At 52.2% G+C, this 13,596-nt stretch overlaps 4 protein-coding genes across 4 annotated transcripts; 2 read left to right on the top strand and 2 right to left on the bottom strand.

Moving 5' to 3' along the window:
- Window positions 1-276: 276 nt before the first annotated feature.
- Window positions 277-2,305, top strand: A1O5_03442 (uncharacterized protein; the record flags this gene model as incomplete). The annotated part of the gene is made up of 4 exons (XM_007744053.1): window positions 277-737; window positions 793-1,000; window positions 1,100-1,189; window positions 1,250-2,305. 4 exons carry the CDS (start codon window positions 277-279, stop codon window positions 2,303-2,305), a joined length of 1,815 nt encoding a protein of 604 aa, XP_007742243.1.
- Window positions 2,306-2,606: 301 nt separating this feature from the next.
- A1O5_03441 (hydroxyisourate hydrolase) lies at window positions 2,607-2,999 on the top strand (the record flags this gene model as incomplete). Its single annotated transcript, XM_007744052.1, has 1 exon — window positions 2,607-2,999. One exon carries the CDS (start codon window positions 2,607-2,609, stop codon window positions 2,997-2,999), a length of 393 nt encoding a protein of 130 aa, XP_007742242.1.
- A 579-nt stretch (window positions 3,000-3,578) lies between these two features.
- Window positions 3,579-4,044, bottom strand: A1O5_03440 (uncharacterized protein; the record flags this gene model as incomplete). Its single annotated transcript, XM_007744051.1, has 3 exons — window positions 3,579-3,767; window positions 3,822-3,863; window positions 3,916-4,044. 3 exons carry the CDS (start codon window positions 4,042-4,044, stop codon window positions 3,579-3,581), a joined length of 360 nt encoding a protein of 119 aa, XP_007742241.1.
- Window positions 4,045-9,367: 5,323 nt separating this feature from the next.
- On the bottom strand, window positions 9,368-11,473 carry A1O5_03439 (regulatory protein SWI5; the record flags this gene model as incomplete). Its single annotated transcript, XM_007744050.1, has 1 exon — window positions 9,368-11,473. One exon carries the CDS (start codon window positions 11,471-11,473, stop codon window positions 9,368-9,370), a length of 2,106 nt encoding a protein of 701 aa, XP_007742240.1.
- Between the last annotated feature and the right edge of the window lie 2,123 nt (window positions 11,474-13,596).

The raw sequence follows: 13,596 nt of genomic DNA, 5'->3' as shown, positions 1-13,596 counted from the left end.
CATCGTACATTGACCGACCATCTTGAGCATCTTCGCTCGTGTTGATCGCAGTCTCACGCACCAGTCAAAGTCTGCAGTCAGCCTTGAACGTTCTGTCTTAGAAAGTCTTCCGTCTCTGACCCTGAGGAGCTGCTAGAGCTGCCTGAAGCGTGCATCGGCCCCCCTCCCGAGTAAGCTCATCGATCCGGGGACGAGCGAATGATTCAGTCAATCCACCAGTCTATCAGTCCGTCAGTCGCTCCATCGACCCACAAGAGTTGAGCCGAATGATTCGAAATGTTCAAAGGCCATGCAAACCATCGGGAAGAGGCTGGTCCCGGCACCAGCGCGCAGTCTTCACGGCGCGAGTCCAGCCAACTTCAATTTCCTAGGGATGACACCTTTGAGAATGTGCGGCTCTTTGCTCAATCCCATGGACTCGCACGGCATCTGGATAGCTTCCACAAAGCCGCCGTCGTACTCCAAGGCCAAACCACTTTAGACGAGATCCCGCTCTCCACGTCAGAGCTAAAAGCTTTGCGCGATGAGACGGAGCGAAAATGGCGGCAACCAAAGATGCTGTATTTCACCATCTTGGTGTGTTCAGTCGGTGCCATAGAACAGGGCTGGGCACAGACGGGCATGAATGGTGCCAACCTGGATTTCCCAAAGGCGTTTGGTGTCGGCTCGAATAGTAAACATGACACGTTAATTGTTGGCTTGATCAACAGCGGCATCTATCTCAGCACAGGAGTCCTGTGAGTTTGCCTGTCGTGGTCATCTGATTGACTTCCTGCCTTCTAATGCTCACAGAGGTGCCTGGCTCTCGGATCCGGTCAACAACTGGCTTGGCCGTCGTGGTGCGGTCTTTGTAGGAAGCATTCTCTGCTTCCTTGCCAACCTTGGGTCGTCTCTGAGCAAGACTTGGCCGCAGTTGTTGATTTTCCGCTTCATCCTGGGTGGTGGCTTGGGGATTAATGCTAGCACCGTCTCTGTGTATGCCGCTGAATGTGCCCCCACTGTGAGTTTCCCCCAGTCTCTGAAGGATACATAAACCTTGAGGCGGCGCCCACTGGTCCCTAGCCTCTCCCGTCGTCGTTGTAGACTAACACCTACGAAGGGGATCCGCGGCGGTTTGGCCGTGTCCTGGCAGATGTGGACGGCTTTTGGAATATTCTTGGGGTTCGTCGCCAATGCTGCAGTTTACAGCGTATGTTCCATGCTTCTGGTGCTCAATGGATAACAGAGAGAGGCTGATTTCACCCACTAGTATGGCGACGACTCCTGGAGACTCCAACTGGCGGGTCCTTTCATCCCAATCATACCTCTATTGCTGATGTTGTACATGTGTCCTGAATCGCCAGCATGGTACTTGAAACACGGAGACCGATATGATCTCGCATTCCAGTCGCTCTGCAGGTTGCGGAACAGCGGGCTGCTGGCAGCAAAAGAGCTGTACTCCTCGCATCTACAGAGGACAGCGAGATTGAAGATGATGGACCAGGAACAGATCTCCTTCTCCAGGAAGGTTTTGGATTTGTTCAGTGTGCCTCGCATCAGGCGAGCTACTACCGCATCCTACGTTGTGATGCTCTCTCAGCAGCTGTGTGGCATCAATATCATAGCCTTTTATTCGTCAACGATCTTCTCGGACGCAGGATTCTCCGACTTCGGTGCCTTGGTGGCATCCTGCGTATTCGGGTTCATCAATTTTCTCGGAGCTTTCCCGGCGATATGGACCATGGACACCCTGGGGAGAAGGTCGCTTCTCCTTCTGACCTTACCACCCATGGCAGTAACCATGCTCGCGGCGGGATTGAGTTTCAACATTTCTGCCGACAATCCTGTGCACTTTGGACTACTTGCCACCTTGATCTATGTCTTCTGTGCCTTGTATTCGCCGGGGATGGGGCCGGTTCCGAACATCTATTCAGCAGAAGTCTTCCCACTGTCACATCGTGAGATTGGCATGAGTTTCGCGGTGGCGACAGCGAACTTCTGGGCGGCCATCTTATCTTTGACATTCCCGCGGATCCTCACAGCTCTCACGTCTCAAGGAGCCTTTACTTTATACGCAGGACTGAATATTGTGGCGGTGGTTCTAGTCTTCCTCTTCCTACCAGAGACTCGCTTGAAGACCCTCGACGAACTGGACGACGTCTTTTCCGTTCCTACGAGGACATTTGTGGGGTATCAGACGACCGAGTTCTTACCCTGGTTTGTGAAACGATACGTTATGCGAAACAAGGAAGCTGACCTTCCCCCACTGGGCTTCGATGAAGAGTATCAGGAGCTTGAACAAGACGAAGACGACCAAGAGATATAGCGCAAGCCCCGGCTACAATGGGACACTACAAGACATTACATGGCCATACCGTGTCGAAATCCCAGTTGAGGCGGAGGTTGCTCTGCTCGGGTTCATCTCCGATAAGCAATGCTCCGCCGTAGCAGACGCACTGCTAGCGGTGGCTTTTTTTGGCAAGCTGCTACTTTCTTCTTTTGGCTCGACGTCGTCGGCCTCCTCCGACCAGCTTGGGACCTAGCGGCAGCATATTTATTCATCTCGTCTGCATCGCTGAGACTCTGCGTCGCAACATATCTTCCCGCCCCATACTCCGTGCTGCACAATGGCCTCTCCCATCACCTGCCATGTTCTCAACACCCTGTCCGGAACTCCTGCGTCCGGCCTCAAAGCGACATTGACACTTCTCTCGCCCGACGGCAGCACATCTGCCCAGCCTACAGTCAGCTTCGCTGCCGTCACAAATGAAGACGGGCGTGTCAAAGATTGGGAGCAATCTGCCGGCAGGAGTGTGTCGGATGTTATGGAAAGGTACAGCCACGGAGAGCGAATCGCTTGGAGCATCAAGTTCGAGGTCGGTGCGTGGTATGAAGAGAAGGGCATCGAAAGCTTCTGGCCCGAGGTCGAAGTGAAATTCTATGTTAAAAAGGGCGAGCGGCATTACCATGTGCCCGTATTGGTCGGACCTTGGACCTACACGACCTACAGAGGATCTTGAGGTGCATCTCCCGACGCAGGATGCTTTGTTTGTCGCACCGCTAAACGGCCTCCTCCACCACAACCCCGGTTTTCTACTTGAGGTACAGCAATCGCCAACGCTGTGTACCGCTCGAGAATCGAACGCTCTGCATTAGACTCTGTGGCGCCAATGAACCTAGGGCGTTTTGCATGTTTGCGACGCAAGGGCTAAAAAACCTAGAGCTGCCACGCATCTCTAGTTCCACCGTACCCGCATATACATACTCCGTACAAGGCTTCCCAAAACGCTAACCGACCTGCAAGACTCTGACGAATCCGATTTCCATTCCTCCATGCTCGAAAATACGCACCCACAATTCCCCAGTTCTCATTCAGAGCGCTCGCTCATCTAGGCAATCAGCACGGCAGCTTGCCAGTGCATGACTTGGAATCTCTGACTGGACCATTTTGTGGTCCTCGTGACACCCAGCAGACCAGCAGCGGGCCCTTCGGCTTTTGGAGAGTCGAGAATGGTGGTTGACCGAGAGGTCATGTGGCCTTTTCGGATGATGAAAAACTTTTTGCAGCAAGACGCTTTCCCGCCCATTGTGACGAATGGTCACCGAGAACGCTTGTAATGAGATGCAGAAGCGTGTGAGGGGTTGTGCCTCCGGCTGACACCGATGGTGACGATTTCGTTGATGTCGCAGTCCTCGTCATCGGTGCCGCTGCTGGCCCTGTTGGACATGCGCATGGTCTGCTGCCTCTCATACTGCTCGGATTGCCTTTTGAGGTCCTCTATTTGCTCCTGTGGACTGCCGTGAGAGGCTTGCTTCCGGTTGATGCTTCGGTCGAGGCTTACCTTGGTCAGCTCGGGGCCATTGATGAGGAATCCCTCTCGACCCTAATTTCCCGGTCAGCTTGTGCCCTGTGGTCCACGGAAGAAACGCTCATACACGATATGAATACGGCCTCACGGTGGCAGAGGGGCCTAAGAAGTATTGCAATTGTCGAAGCACAATATGGCGAGACAGGCCATAGCCCGATATCCAGTAATCCCGGGGTGGGCTTGTTGGCTGAGGCATTTCTGGTGTGAAGACGGTGGTTGCAGTGGTGCAGAACAGACACAAGATGTATATAGGTTTGGACAGAGGAAGTCGATAAAAGGGATGAACTCGAAACCGAGGCCACCGGACCTATCTAGATATTGGTTGTGAATGTATTGCCATGGTAGAGACGAGAATACAGTCGATGGCGAGAGCCTCGAACAAGATATAAGGCTTTCGGAAGAGGGGATACTAACAAGCACCTATCCAATAGCTGTTGTGTAGAGACATGAACACGGAGATTGGTTCCCCCAGCATTTTTCTGCTGGGACGCATTGGGAGGCAGAATTCCAATCCAGCTTGTCATGCAACTCATGCAGCGCTGGGACTAATGGCAACCGAATGGCCGCCTCGCATTCGAGCAAATGGATGAAGTCTTTGTCGCCTGCTGCCAGCCAGCCAATCACAGCCGACGCCTTCCTTCGCAGCTTCAAGGTGCGTCGCCTCACTTTGACCTCCTCTCGATCCAACTGCCACCCATCGGTCTCCAGCGCCGCTTCGTCGACTCACCACCACTCTCACCATTGCCCACCACTCTTCTCCCTCTGGTCCCTACTCTCCCAGATCACGCTATCGAGGCGCTCGCTCAACCTTAATCTGTACCTGCTGAGGCTGCAGAAACACGCCAATTCCTGCACACGTGTCCCGGGGCACGCCTTCGGGCTTTCAAGAGAAGGGGGGGCCCGCAAGGGGCGTTGCCTGCCTGTGCTGGCTTGGTGGCGAACAAAATGAGAGCCGCTGCCAGTGGCACCATATCCGATCGACAATAACTCTTTCATGCCTCCCTCTGGGGCCCAAGTGCTGGCCAGGCAGTACCCGCCAGCTGTCTTAGAGACACACAGAAAGAAAGATCCGAACAACGATCAGCAATGCACACAATTCAAAACTTAGCAGCCGGCGGCACCAGCGGAGGCGGCCTTGACTGAGCCCATAAGCCCTCAAGCCCTCAAGCCCTGAGCCTCGGCGTCGGCGTCAACCCCCTTTCTGCCCCTTCTGCAGTGGCTCAGAGTTTCCACAGGCAATAGTCTCATTGCAACTTTCTGCACCATGCAATGTTATGCGGGACTACCTATGCAAGCAAAGCTCTTTTCTCACACCGCTCCGTCCCCTCGACCTCCAGGCGCAAAAACCGCCCTCCGAATCCAGAGTCGATTCACCTTTGCACACGTGGAACATGGTAACGGCCTGGTCCACCTTTCCTAGAATGTCTGGGTGCTGTGGCGGAGTTTCATTTCTCGTATCACCTTTTGTTTCCACAAATTCATCTGACCGGTGCACGCCAGGCCCAATAGCCCTTGAGGCTTTTCAGAAAATGCACCCTTTCTCGAGCCTCTCACGAATCGCCGAAGCGATGCAAAATGCATCCTTTTAATCCAAGTGGATATTATTATTATTGCCTGCAAGCATTCCTAACACCACTCAATCCGCTGAATATTGGGGCCAGCCAAGCTTGATTGGTAGCATTTCTGACTTACCGTTGTCAGAAGGCCCCCGAGGTTTTCAACTGCTCCCAGCTCCAAGCTGTTGGTCTGCTCGATCAGACCGTCAATTTTCATCTTAAAACGTACACCCATCAAGTGATGGCAGCTGCTGTCTGAGAACTGGCCCAATCAATCACCAAGACCCAACACACGAAACCTGTTCACGGGGAAACAAAGTGCCATGGTACGTCATTTCTGGCGCGCCACCAACTGGTTTGTGCCCTGAAACTCGGTACGTGGGAATTGGGCCCGAGTAATCGCGCTCCCTCTGCGGGGTGTCCAATCCTGTCGCTGCGACAACGCTCCCTGAAGCCACTGGCCGTCTGCCATGACCACAGATCAACCCAGGGAAGTCTGAACACCGGTCCAATCAAGAACTGCAAGGCTCCCTTTCTGGCCGATCCCCACCGAATTGAGAACAAGCTTAGTCTAGGAGCTTCTATCGTTGGCCCAAATTCGGTTGAAGGACACAGACTTGATATCGCACATTATCGATCTAACCAACTGCCGAATTGTCGCGTCGAAGTTCGTAGGGAGGGTGATCTTATCTTCGAACAGTCTCGCCCTTCGGCTGCCCGACAGTCATCCTCCATTCAAGGTCGACAACGCCCGTGCATATTCCCCCAGCAGGGAATTCCCCCTCCAAAACATCTTTGGCGATTACGGCGATCACTTCCGCCATCATAACCGATACCTACGTTCTGGAGATATGAGTGTGACACTCTGCATGAGCTTGTTGCACCCGAGGTGCGAATCTACCCGCTCCTACCCGCACCCTGCGTCTCCGGCGTGTCACCTCGGACAAATTGCCGACGACAATGCTAACTTCCCGCCCAACTCAGATTTGTGGATGTCTGAGTTCTGCCCCCTTATAATATCAGCCTGACTAGTCCCTGTCACAATGCCTCACTCTCTCCTGATCGTCCCTTGATCGACCACGGTTTGCGTGAAATGTATGGGGCTTTCAGCCAACTAACCTAGACGTCTTCTACCCTCCTGAGTGACCTCGACATTGATGGAAGGGGGGGATGAGTGGACATGAACACTTCTACTATCCACGATTAACATCCAGAAGTCAGAGTCAGACCACCTTTCCAAGGTTTGAGGGAAGTAACGGATTTGCGACGGCAAACCCCCTTCAGCTTCAATTTCCTATCTTGTCAGGCAAACTGTGGCACCGTATCAGTCTCTGTGGACCTACCGATCTCAACTTACTCGTACTGGGGGACTTGAGACCTGGAAGAGCTTTGTGGTTACTGCAATCACTACTCAAATTGAGGCCGTGAATGCTCACAACAGCTGGTCCTCGAAGTTAATGGTTTGTTGAGCTTGAACTTAAACGACCTCTTGAACAACATGCTTGGGAAGTCGATCTCCGCGTGTAGGTGTGTGGCTGTACCTGTGGGCCCCAGGTTAACTGCTGTAATAGCAAGCCACCAACCCCGACGGACTAGCTAAGTCTTCTTGGCCACTATGCGCAGTGCCCTTTGTGTGCCCGGTTGCTACTCTCCGACAACACAGTACCACATCTGGCACCATGTCAGAAACAGGGTACCCCTGATTCAAGTTCCTAGTAGAGCTCGGACTGAACATGTACTTGTCTGGCACTGCACCTGGACTAACTCGATGACTTCCAGCCTCACTCTCTGCCATTCGTCTGCGAAGGTCCTATCGAACTACCAACATCGAGTGGCCATCCAACCAATCCTAGAAAATGGGGTTCTCATACCTGTCAAGTGTCGAGCCTGTCAAAGTGTCCATCCGCCCAGGAAGCCTCACTTTGAGGGTTCAGCACTTTAATGCCCACATGAAGCTGTGCTCAGGCTCTGGGCTGGCTCTGGGGATTCGGTTTCACCAAGGCATGGCATCAACGCTGGGAGGTAAGACCAAAGGGAAGCTGAGCCGTCACAAGCACCACGCGCATAAGGCAATCGTCGTAATTGGGGCACGGATGAGTGTTTGCGGTTGAGACAGAGCAGTGCACCATCGTAAATGGAGGCCACGAGCCGGCAAGTGCCTTGGAAAGCTTTCACACCCTTCACCACACTTCTTCACACTTCTTTCTCGGAAGTTCGACTGTCGATCTGCGTCTTTCTAACCTCTCCGAGTGCCAAACCGCCGCTTGAGCTCTCACAACCACTTCCTTATCCCTGAGTCCACAAACGAACCATTTTCCGTCGCCCAAGTAAAGGCAATATGCAATCTGTCCACAGCATTGACATCGCCCTGCTTTGCACCACGCTTCTCGGCGAATTCAGTTCTAGGTTTTGTCGACGGCAACGAGTCTACCTACGGCTTTGCCCCACAAAGACAATGCGAAGTGGTTGGGGCGCTGGAAGCTGAGCTCGAAAGAGGGCGAAAAGAGCAATCAGCTGGCTGACTTGAGTCTTCACCTGTCGCGTCACCTGGATTCTCGAGCTTTCTAATTAGGTGATTAGCCATCCCTGCCTGCCTTCACGGCCTCGGACGGACGAAGTTTTCTGTACATGTACACAAGTTACGTGAAATGCCATAGAGCAAATATCCTGCTCATGTATTCACGATGGGAGGCGAGCTCGTTGTTGCAGAGAAGACCGGTCCCGAAAGCACAAGGCGACCCTTGCTGATTTGCGTTTGCACAGTGAGAGAAACCAGCAGACCAACCTCCAACCCACGAAACCCTGACGTACACACCATCCATCCACCTTTCCACTCACTCCTCTTCTCTCTCTCGGTCTCCATCCGTCCAATCCAGTAAACAACATTCAAAGACGCAGAAACCGGGGGAAGGGGAACAGGAATTGGAAAAGAACACGACAGGCCTGCCAGTCAGGGACGCAGGAACGAAAGTTTCTTACTCCATATGTACGTATCCCAGGACTAGAAATATAAAGATACGACTCAATCGTGTGTGAGTTGATTGACTTGGTAAGATTTGGAGCTTTTCGCTTGACTACGAGAGAACCAGGTTGCGTTCTGGTGGTGAAACACCTAGGAGAACTACGTGCCTCCGCTCACACAACGGGGTTTTTTTTTTTAAAAAAAAAAAAGAGGTTGCAAGTGAGTGCATGCAATATTGCAGTATTCCAGTATTGCAATCAGTCAATCAGTCAATCAGTCAATGTTCAATGAATGAATGAATGTCTTATTTCAGCGCCGCCGGGGGTCTAGGTCCCTTCGCTCCCTCCCATTCCCATTTCCCATCCTTTCCTCTCCCAAAAAACATCCCACCTTCAAATCCTGCCTGCCTTCTCAGCTTGGCTTGGCTTGGCTTGGCTTGTCTTGTCTTGTTGACCTTCCTTGGCTCATTGCCATTGTCTTCTTCGCTTCGCTTCTCTGCGGGGGGGGTTTTTTTTGGCCCCTTCCTTCCTTCGCGGCCAGAAGGGCAGGGGGCGGAGAGAGGTGCATGTGTGAGGCTGAGCAAGAGAGTTCCAAGCAGCAAAAAAACAAAAGTCCCTAGTTTCTCATCTCATCCCATTGAACCTGCAGGGCAGGCACCCTTGGGCACCCTCTCGGCGCCGACGCTCGTTCCCAAAAAGAAGGTCATTCAAAGGAATGAATGTACAGCAAAAAATGATTGGCATAAAAACCCCCTGATCCATCGCAAAGCATGACATGCATGATCAAAATACATACGCTACCCATCCCGAAGCAGTCCCCTGTTGCCGATCCCCAAGATTTTCCAGCCCTTTGGTGTGTATACATCGATCGTCCCAGGTCGTTCTTCATCAAATGACTAGAATACATTTACATATGCAAGTTGTTGTTCAAAAGATCGACGGCGACATCACGGCCCTGTCGAACTTGTCGACGTTTTTATTCCTTCCGGATCCATGATTGTCTCAAATGGTGAAGAAATCCTGCGCCGAAGGATCCAGCCCCATGTCCATTCGGCCATAGTCGAGAAAGTTGTCAAATTCAATCATTTCATGCTGCTCCATCTTGATGGGCAGCTGCGGCGAATGGGTGACTGGGGAAGGATCGGTAGACAGATCGGAGAAATCAAAAGCCACAATGTCAGCGGCGGGTGATGAGCATGAGTGTGAAAGACTAGGCAGACTGTGCCCTGAGGAGACGTTCACGGTAGTGCCCAGTATTGGCAAACCATCGTCCATGGACGGAAGAGCGGGTAGCATTTGTGATCCGTCACTGTGTTGGAGCTCTGAAATCTCGGCTAACTCCGCCGGTGTCAACTCGCGGTAGACAGGGCTGGGCTTGTTACCCGTAGAATATCCTGGGCTGTGTGGTGGCGTGAAGGAGAATGTGTCAGGAGGAAAGCTCGTCATCTGATCCATGCTCAAGAGATTGTGCTGTGGCATGCCAAATTGGGCCATGCTTTCAAAAGGTGACGAGCCACGAATGCTCAGATTGTCCATCGTCTCGGTTGGTGGGGATCCCCAGCTTGACATGGAACAGCTCGATGCCGAGGACGTATAAGGATCATGGGGTTGCTCAGTGGTCCCCTGCCTGGTTCGGTTGGCTTTCTCAACACGTTCGTCCAGCTCTGGTCGGGGCTTTCTGGGTCTACCTCGTTTCATCACCTTCCTGACAACACCGGCAAACGCCCCAGCGCACATTCCTCTTTGGCGGTGCCTGGTCAATGCGTCGTGGCGAGCGAATGAATTTCCACAGGGACAGGGATAGGGTTTTGTCCCAGTATGGATCTTGGCGTGGCGTTTGAGGTCGTGACCCCGAACAAAACATTTCTTGCAGTGGTCACATCGGAACTGACGATCACCCAGATGGGTTTGGATATGTGATTTGATGTTTTCCTTCCGGCCGAATTTTTTGTTGCAATCCTCATACTTGCAGACCCATTTGTTGTCCGCTGGATCTGGGCCTTCGATGAACTGTGCAATGTCATCAAGCGTAATGTTGGTTTCCTCGATCGACGCCTCAATGCCGGGCTCTAGATTGAGATTCGAGATTGACATACGTCGCTGTGAAAGGGCCGGCCTTCCTGGCGAAGCGCTGCCAGCAGGTGCCTTCTTGGTCGAAAGAACCGGCACAGATGTGTCTTCGAGCTTGGATACTTGGGTCTCGACTCTATCCATCTCCCCTGTGGCCGATTCGACCTTGACCTCCGTTGACTCTGCTTGCTGGACTGCTGGGGGGGTCTGAGCTCGTCTTTGGGGTTCGGGTACGGGCATTTCAGCCATTTCAAATGAAGGTCTGGTTGGCGTCGCGCCGAACTCGGTTCTCAGTTCTTCGTGTTCTATGATTCCTTGCAAAGACTTGCCTCGTGTCATGGGCACTGGGTAGGGTGACTGGAGGGCAGGTGATGCTTGTAATGAACGTGAGTATTGAATCGCGGTATTATGTTGACTAAAGGGGGGTGTGAGAGGGAATTGTGCTGATGGACCATTAGATACATTCCCGAAATCTTCCAGATCTAGACAGAACTCACCAGACTGTATTTGATGTGAAGGTGTATGAGGTCGCAACTGGGTCTGGATCCGCAGATCTGGTTGCGACATTCTCCGGTTGTCAAAGGAGATACCGACACTTGGTGGAAATTGGAGTGCTTGAGCCTCATGGAAATACTGTAAGCTGTTCTCGTCCATGAGTCCCGCTGGCACTCCATTCTGCATCGACATGTTCATGTCGGTGAAGTATTGTTGCGAATGCGCAAAGGTCATGCCTGGAGAGCTCTGCTGCATGATTGCATTCATTCTCATGTTGTTGTACGGCGACGCTGGCATTGAAGTGGTCGCCGGGAACATACCACAACCTGGAGAGATTGGGATGTCCATGTGCATATTTGGCTGCTGCTGGCCCGGTCTTGCTATTCGTTGCTGCTGCGCTTCCCGCAAAATCTGTTGTCCGTGGATTGATCCTAGGTTAGTCATACTTACCGTGCTGCCTTGTTGGTGCTTCCGTATGGGGCTTCGTTGGAGGTCGAAAGACTGGCCCCGTCTATGGAGATTGTGGCGTGGTTGTTGAGGCATGCTGGCAGAGACCTTCATGGCTTCGAAGGCTACAACGGGTGTCGAGTTTTGTCTCCGATGTAGCCTCTGTCGTTGCTGAAGAGATGAAGGTTGGTTGGACATCATCTTAGGCGAGATGAGTTCGAAATGGGTGGCTTGTCGAAGGGTTGTCGTGGTACTTGTTGTCCAGGAAAGGATCCTTCAATGGTTCGAGACTGCAGGAGCACCGCTCGTTAGCACCTCGAACAACCTCTTGAAGGCATATCTCCAGAGCCAACTCACCTCACGCAGCGCAAGGGGCTGCGGACCGGGCAGCGGTCTTGTGTTATGCTTCTTTCACCAGTCGCAGACGATTGTGTGCGACTGTTCTTTTTTCAGAGAAGGGGCCCTCTCAGGGCAGATATATTGGAATGATCAGAACTGGGTCCTGAGAGGCTTCTCGATTGACTCTTTTGTAGGCCTTTGGGGTTCTCGAAGAGGGAGAGATCGGTTCAGAGGGTAGGTATGGGAGGTCTGGAGGATGAAGAGGAGGATAAGATGGTACCTGCAAAGTTGGAGGGATGAATGAGTATTGACCTGCACTGGTGACAGTCGGTGATCTCACTGGTCGTCACTTCGGAAGTGGCGGCTGCGTAAACAGGCCTGTTGCACAGCAACAGAGGCACAAACGCCTGCTTGGCGCCTCTTTGAACATGTGATTTTGTCCGTCTCGCCGTGTCCACCAGGGTTGCTTAGGTAATGCCTTCTTGGCGTTCTTGGCTGGCGACAAAGCCGAATTGAGACTTTGCCTAAAACAGAAGTCCCGCTACTAGCTCGCTGGGTATTAGAAAAGAGGTGGCCTTCGTTTTGTCAATGAGCATTCTGTTTATTTTCAAAATAGAAGTGCTCTACCCTCTCTTTGTGCTGTTAGCTCCTTTTTTATATAGCGGCCACTTCGTCGTTATCGAGACCTCTTTGGCTACATTGTACGCAGCGTGTATTCTGTGTTCCACAGTCACTTAGTTTTCAATTGGCCTCGTCCGCGGTGTCCGTACTTGTCCAAAATCTCAAGGCTCCAATGCTACTTGGTCGATCTCGAGAACTAAAGCGGGCATCAAATGTTCCAATAGCATACACCGGCTACACACGGGACTAATAGAACGAGACTGTCCTCTCCACCTAGAAGCATTTTGGTTCAACAGACAAGATCGGTACAACTTATCTCACATAGCGCACCAGAAGCGTCTCTTCGCTTGAAAATTGCTGTGTCGAAGAAGTTGCTGCGCCCATTCAACGTTGCTTAACGGGGTGTGTTAAATGGTGGTAAGAGGTTCTCGTTGATTCGTAGATATCAAGAAGGCAGCGAAGCTGTACTGCTCAGGTTGAAATGCGAAGCTCCACCGAATTCGCCGGCACCTGGGGGAAGAAATAGTCACGTTGGCAGGTCGGATATCCAATTCGAGGGTGGCCATGTGCATTGACCGCTTCGAGTGCTTGAAAACGAGCAGGCTGAGGTAAGGCGCAAAATGGTGCGCCAGGAGTGCTCAGGAGGTGGAAATGCACCAGGACTGATTGGGGGACATCATCCTGGCGGGTTAAAGGGCCAACGAGAGTCGGAACTTTGCGAGAGGGAAATATACCCCGTCGGACGCAACGCCTGTCCATGATACCTCTGCAGAAGCTGGACCCGAATATCTTTCTGAAAGCAATTTCTAGACATAGGTTGCCATGTATTCGAGGGAAGAGTGAAGAACCGATAATCGTCAAGCGGCCATTTGGGAGGCGAAAACGCGGGATCGACTAGAGAAAATTGACAATGCTAACCGGCTGGGAGAAGACTCGGTCGATGGTCATCAAGTCACCATCTATGTGGCGAAAATCCGGGACTGGCCAGGGGAAGAGTTGGCGAGGCTGACCAGCGGGGCGTCAAGTACACTGTTCAGAGGTGCGCGAGTCAACTAGAACATTGGTTTGAGCAATACTTACACCGTTTGAGTTTGTGATTTTGTATTTTCTTCTCTTTTCTTCTTTTCTTTCCTTTTTGGGGGGCCAAGGCCGTTTTACCTGGAATGCTCTTAAATGTGCCCATTTTAGTGTATTTTAACCCTCCCCCGTCATTCTTCTTCATCTTCTTCTTCGTCTTCTTCTTCGTCTTCTTCTTCGTC

This window comes from Cladophialophora psammophila (genome assembly GCF_000585535.1).
Source record: "Cladophialophora psammophila CBS 110553 chromosome Unknown aczJe-supercont1.4, whole genome shotgun sequence".
Lineage (NCBI taxonomy): Eukaryota > Fungi > Ascomycota > Eurotiomycetes > Chaetothyriales > Herpotrichiellaceae > Cladophialophora > Cladophialophora psammophila.
The sequence above is the reverse complement of the archived record's forward strand: the minus strand, read 5'-3'. Positions and strand labels throughout refer to the sequence as shown.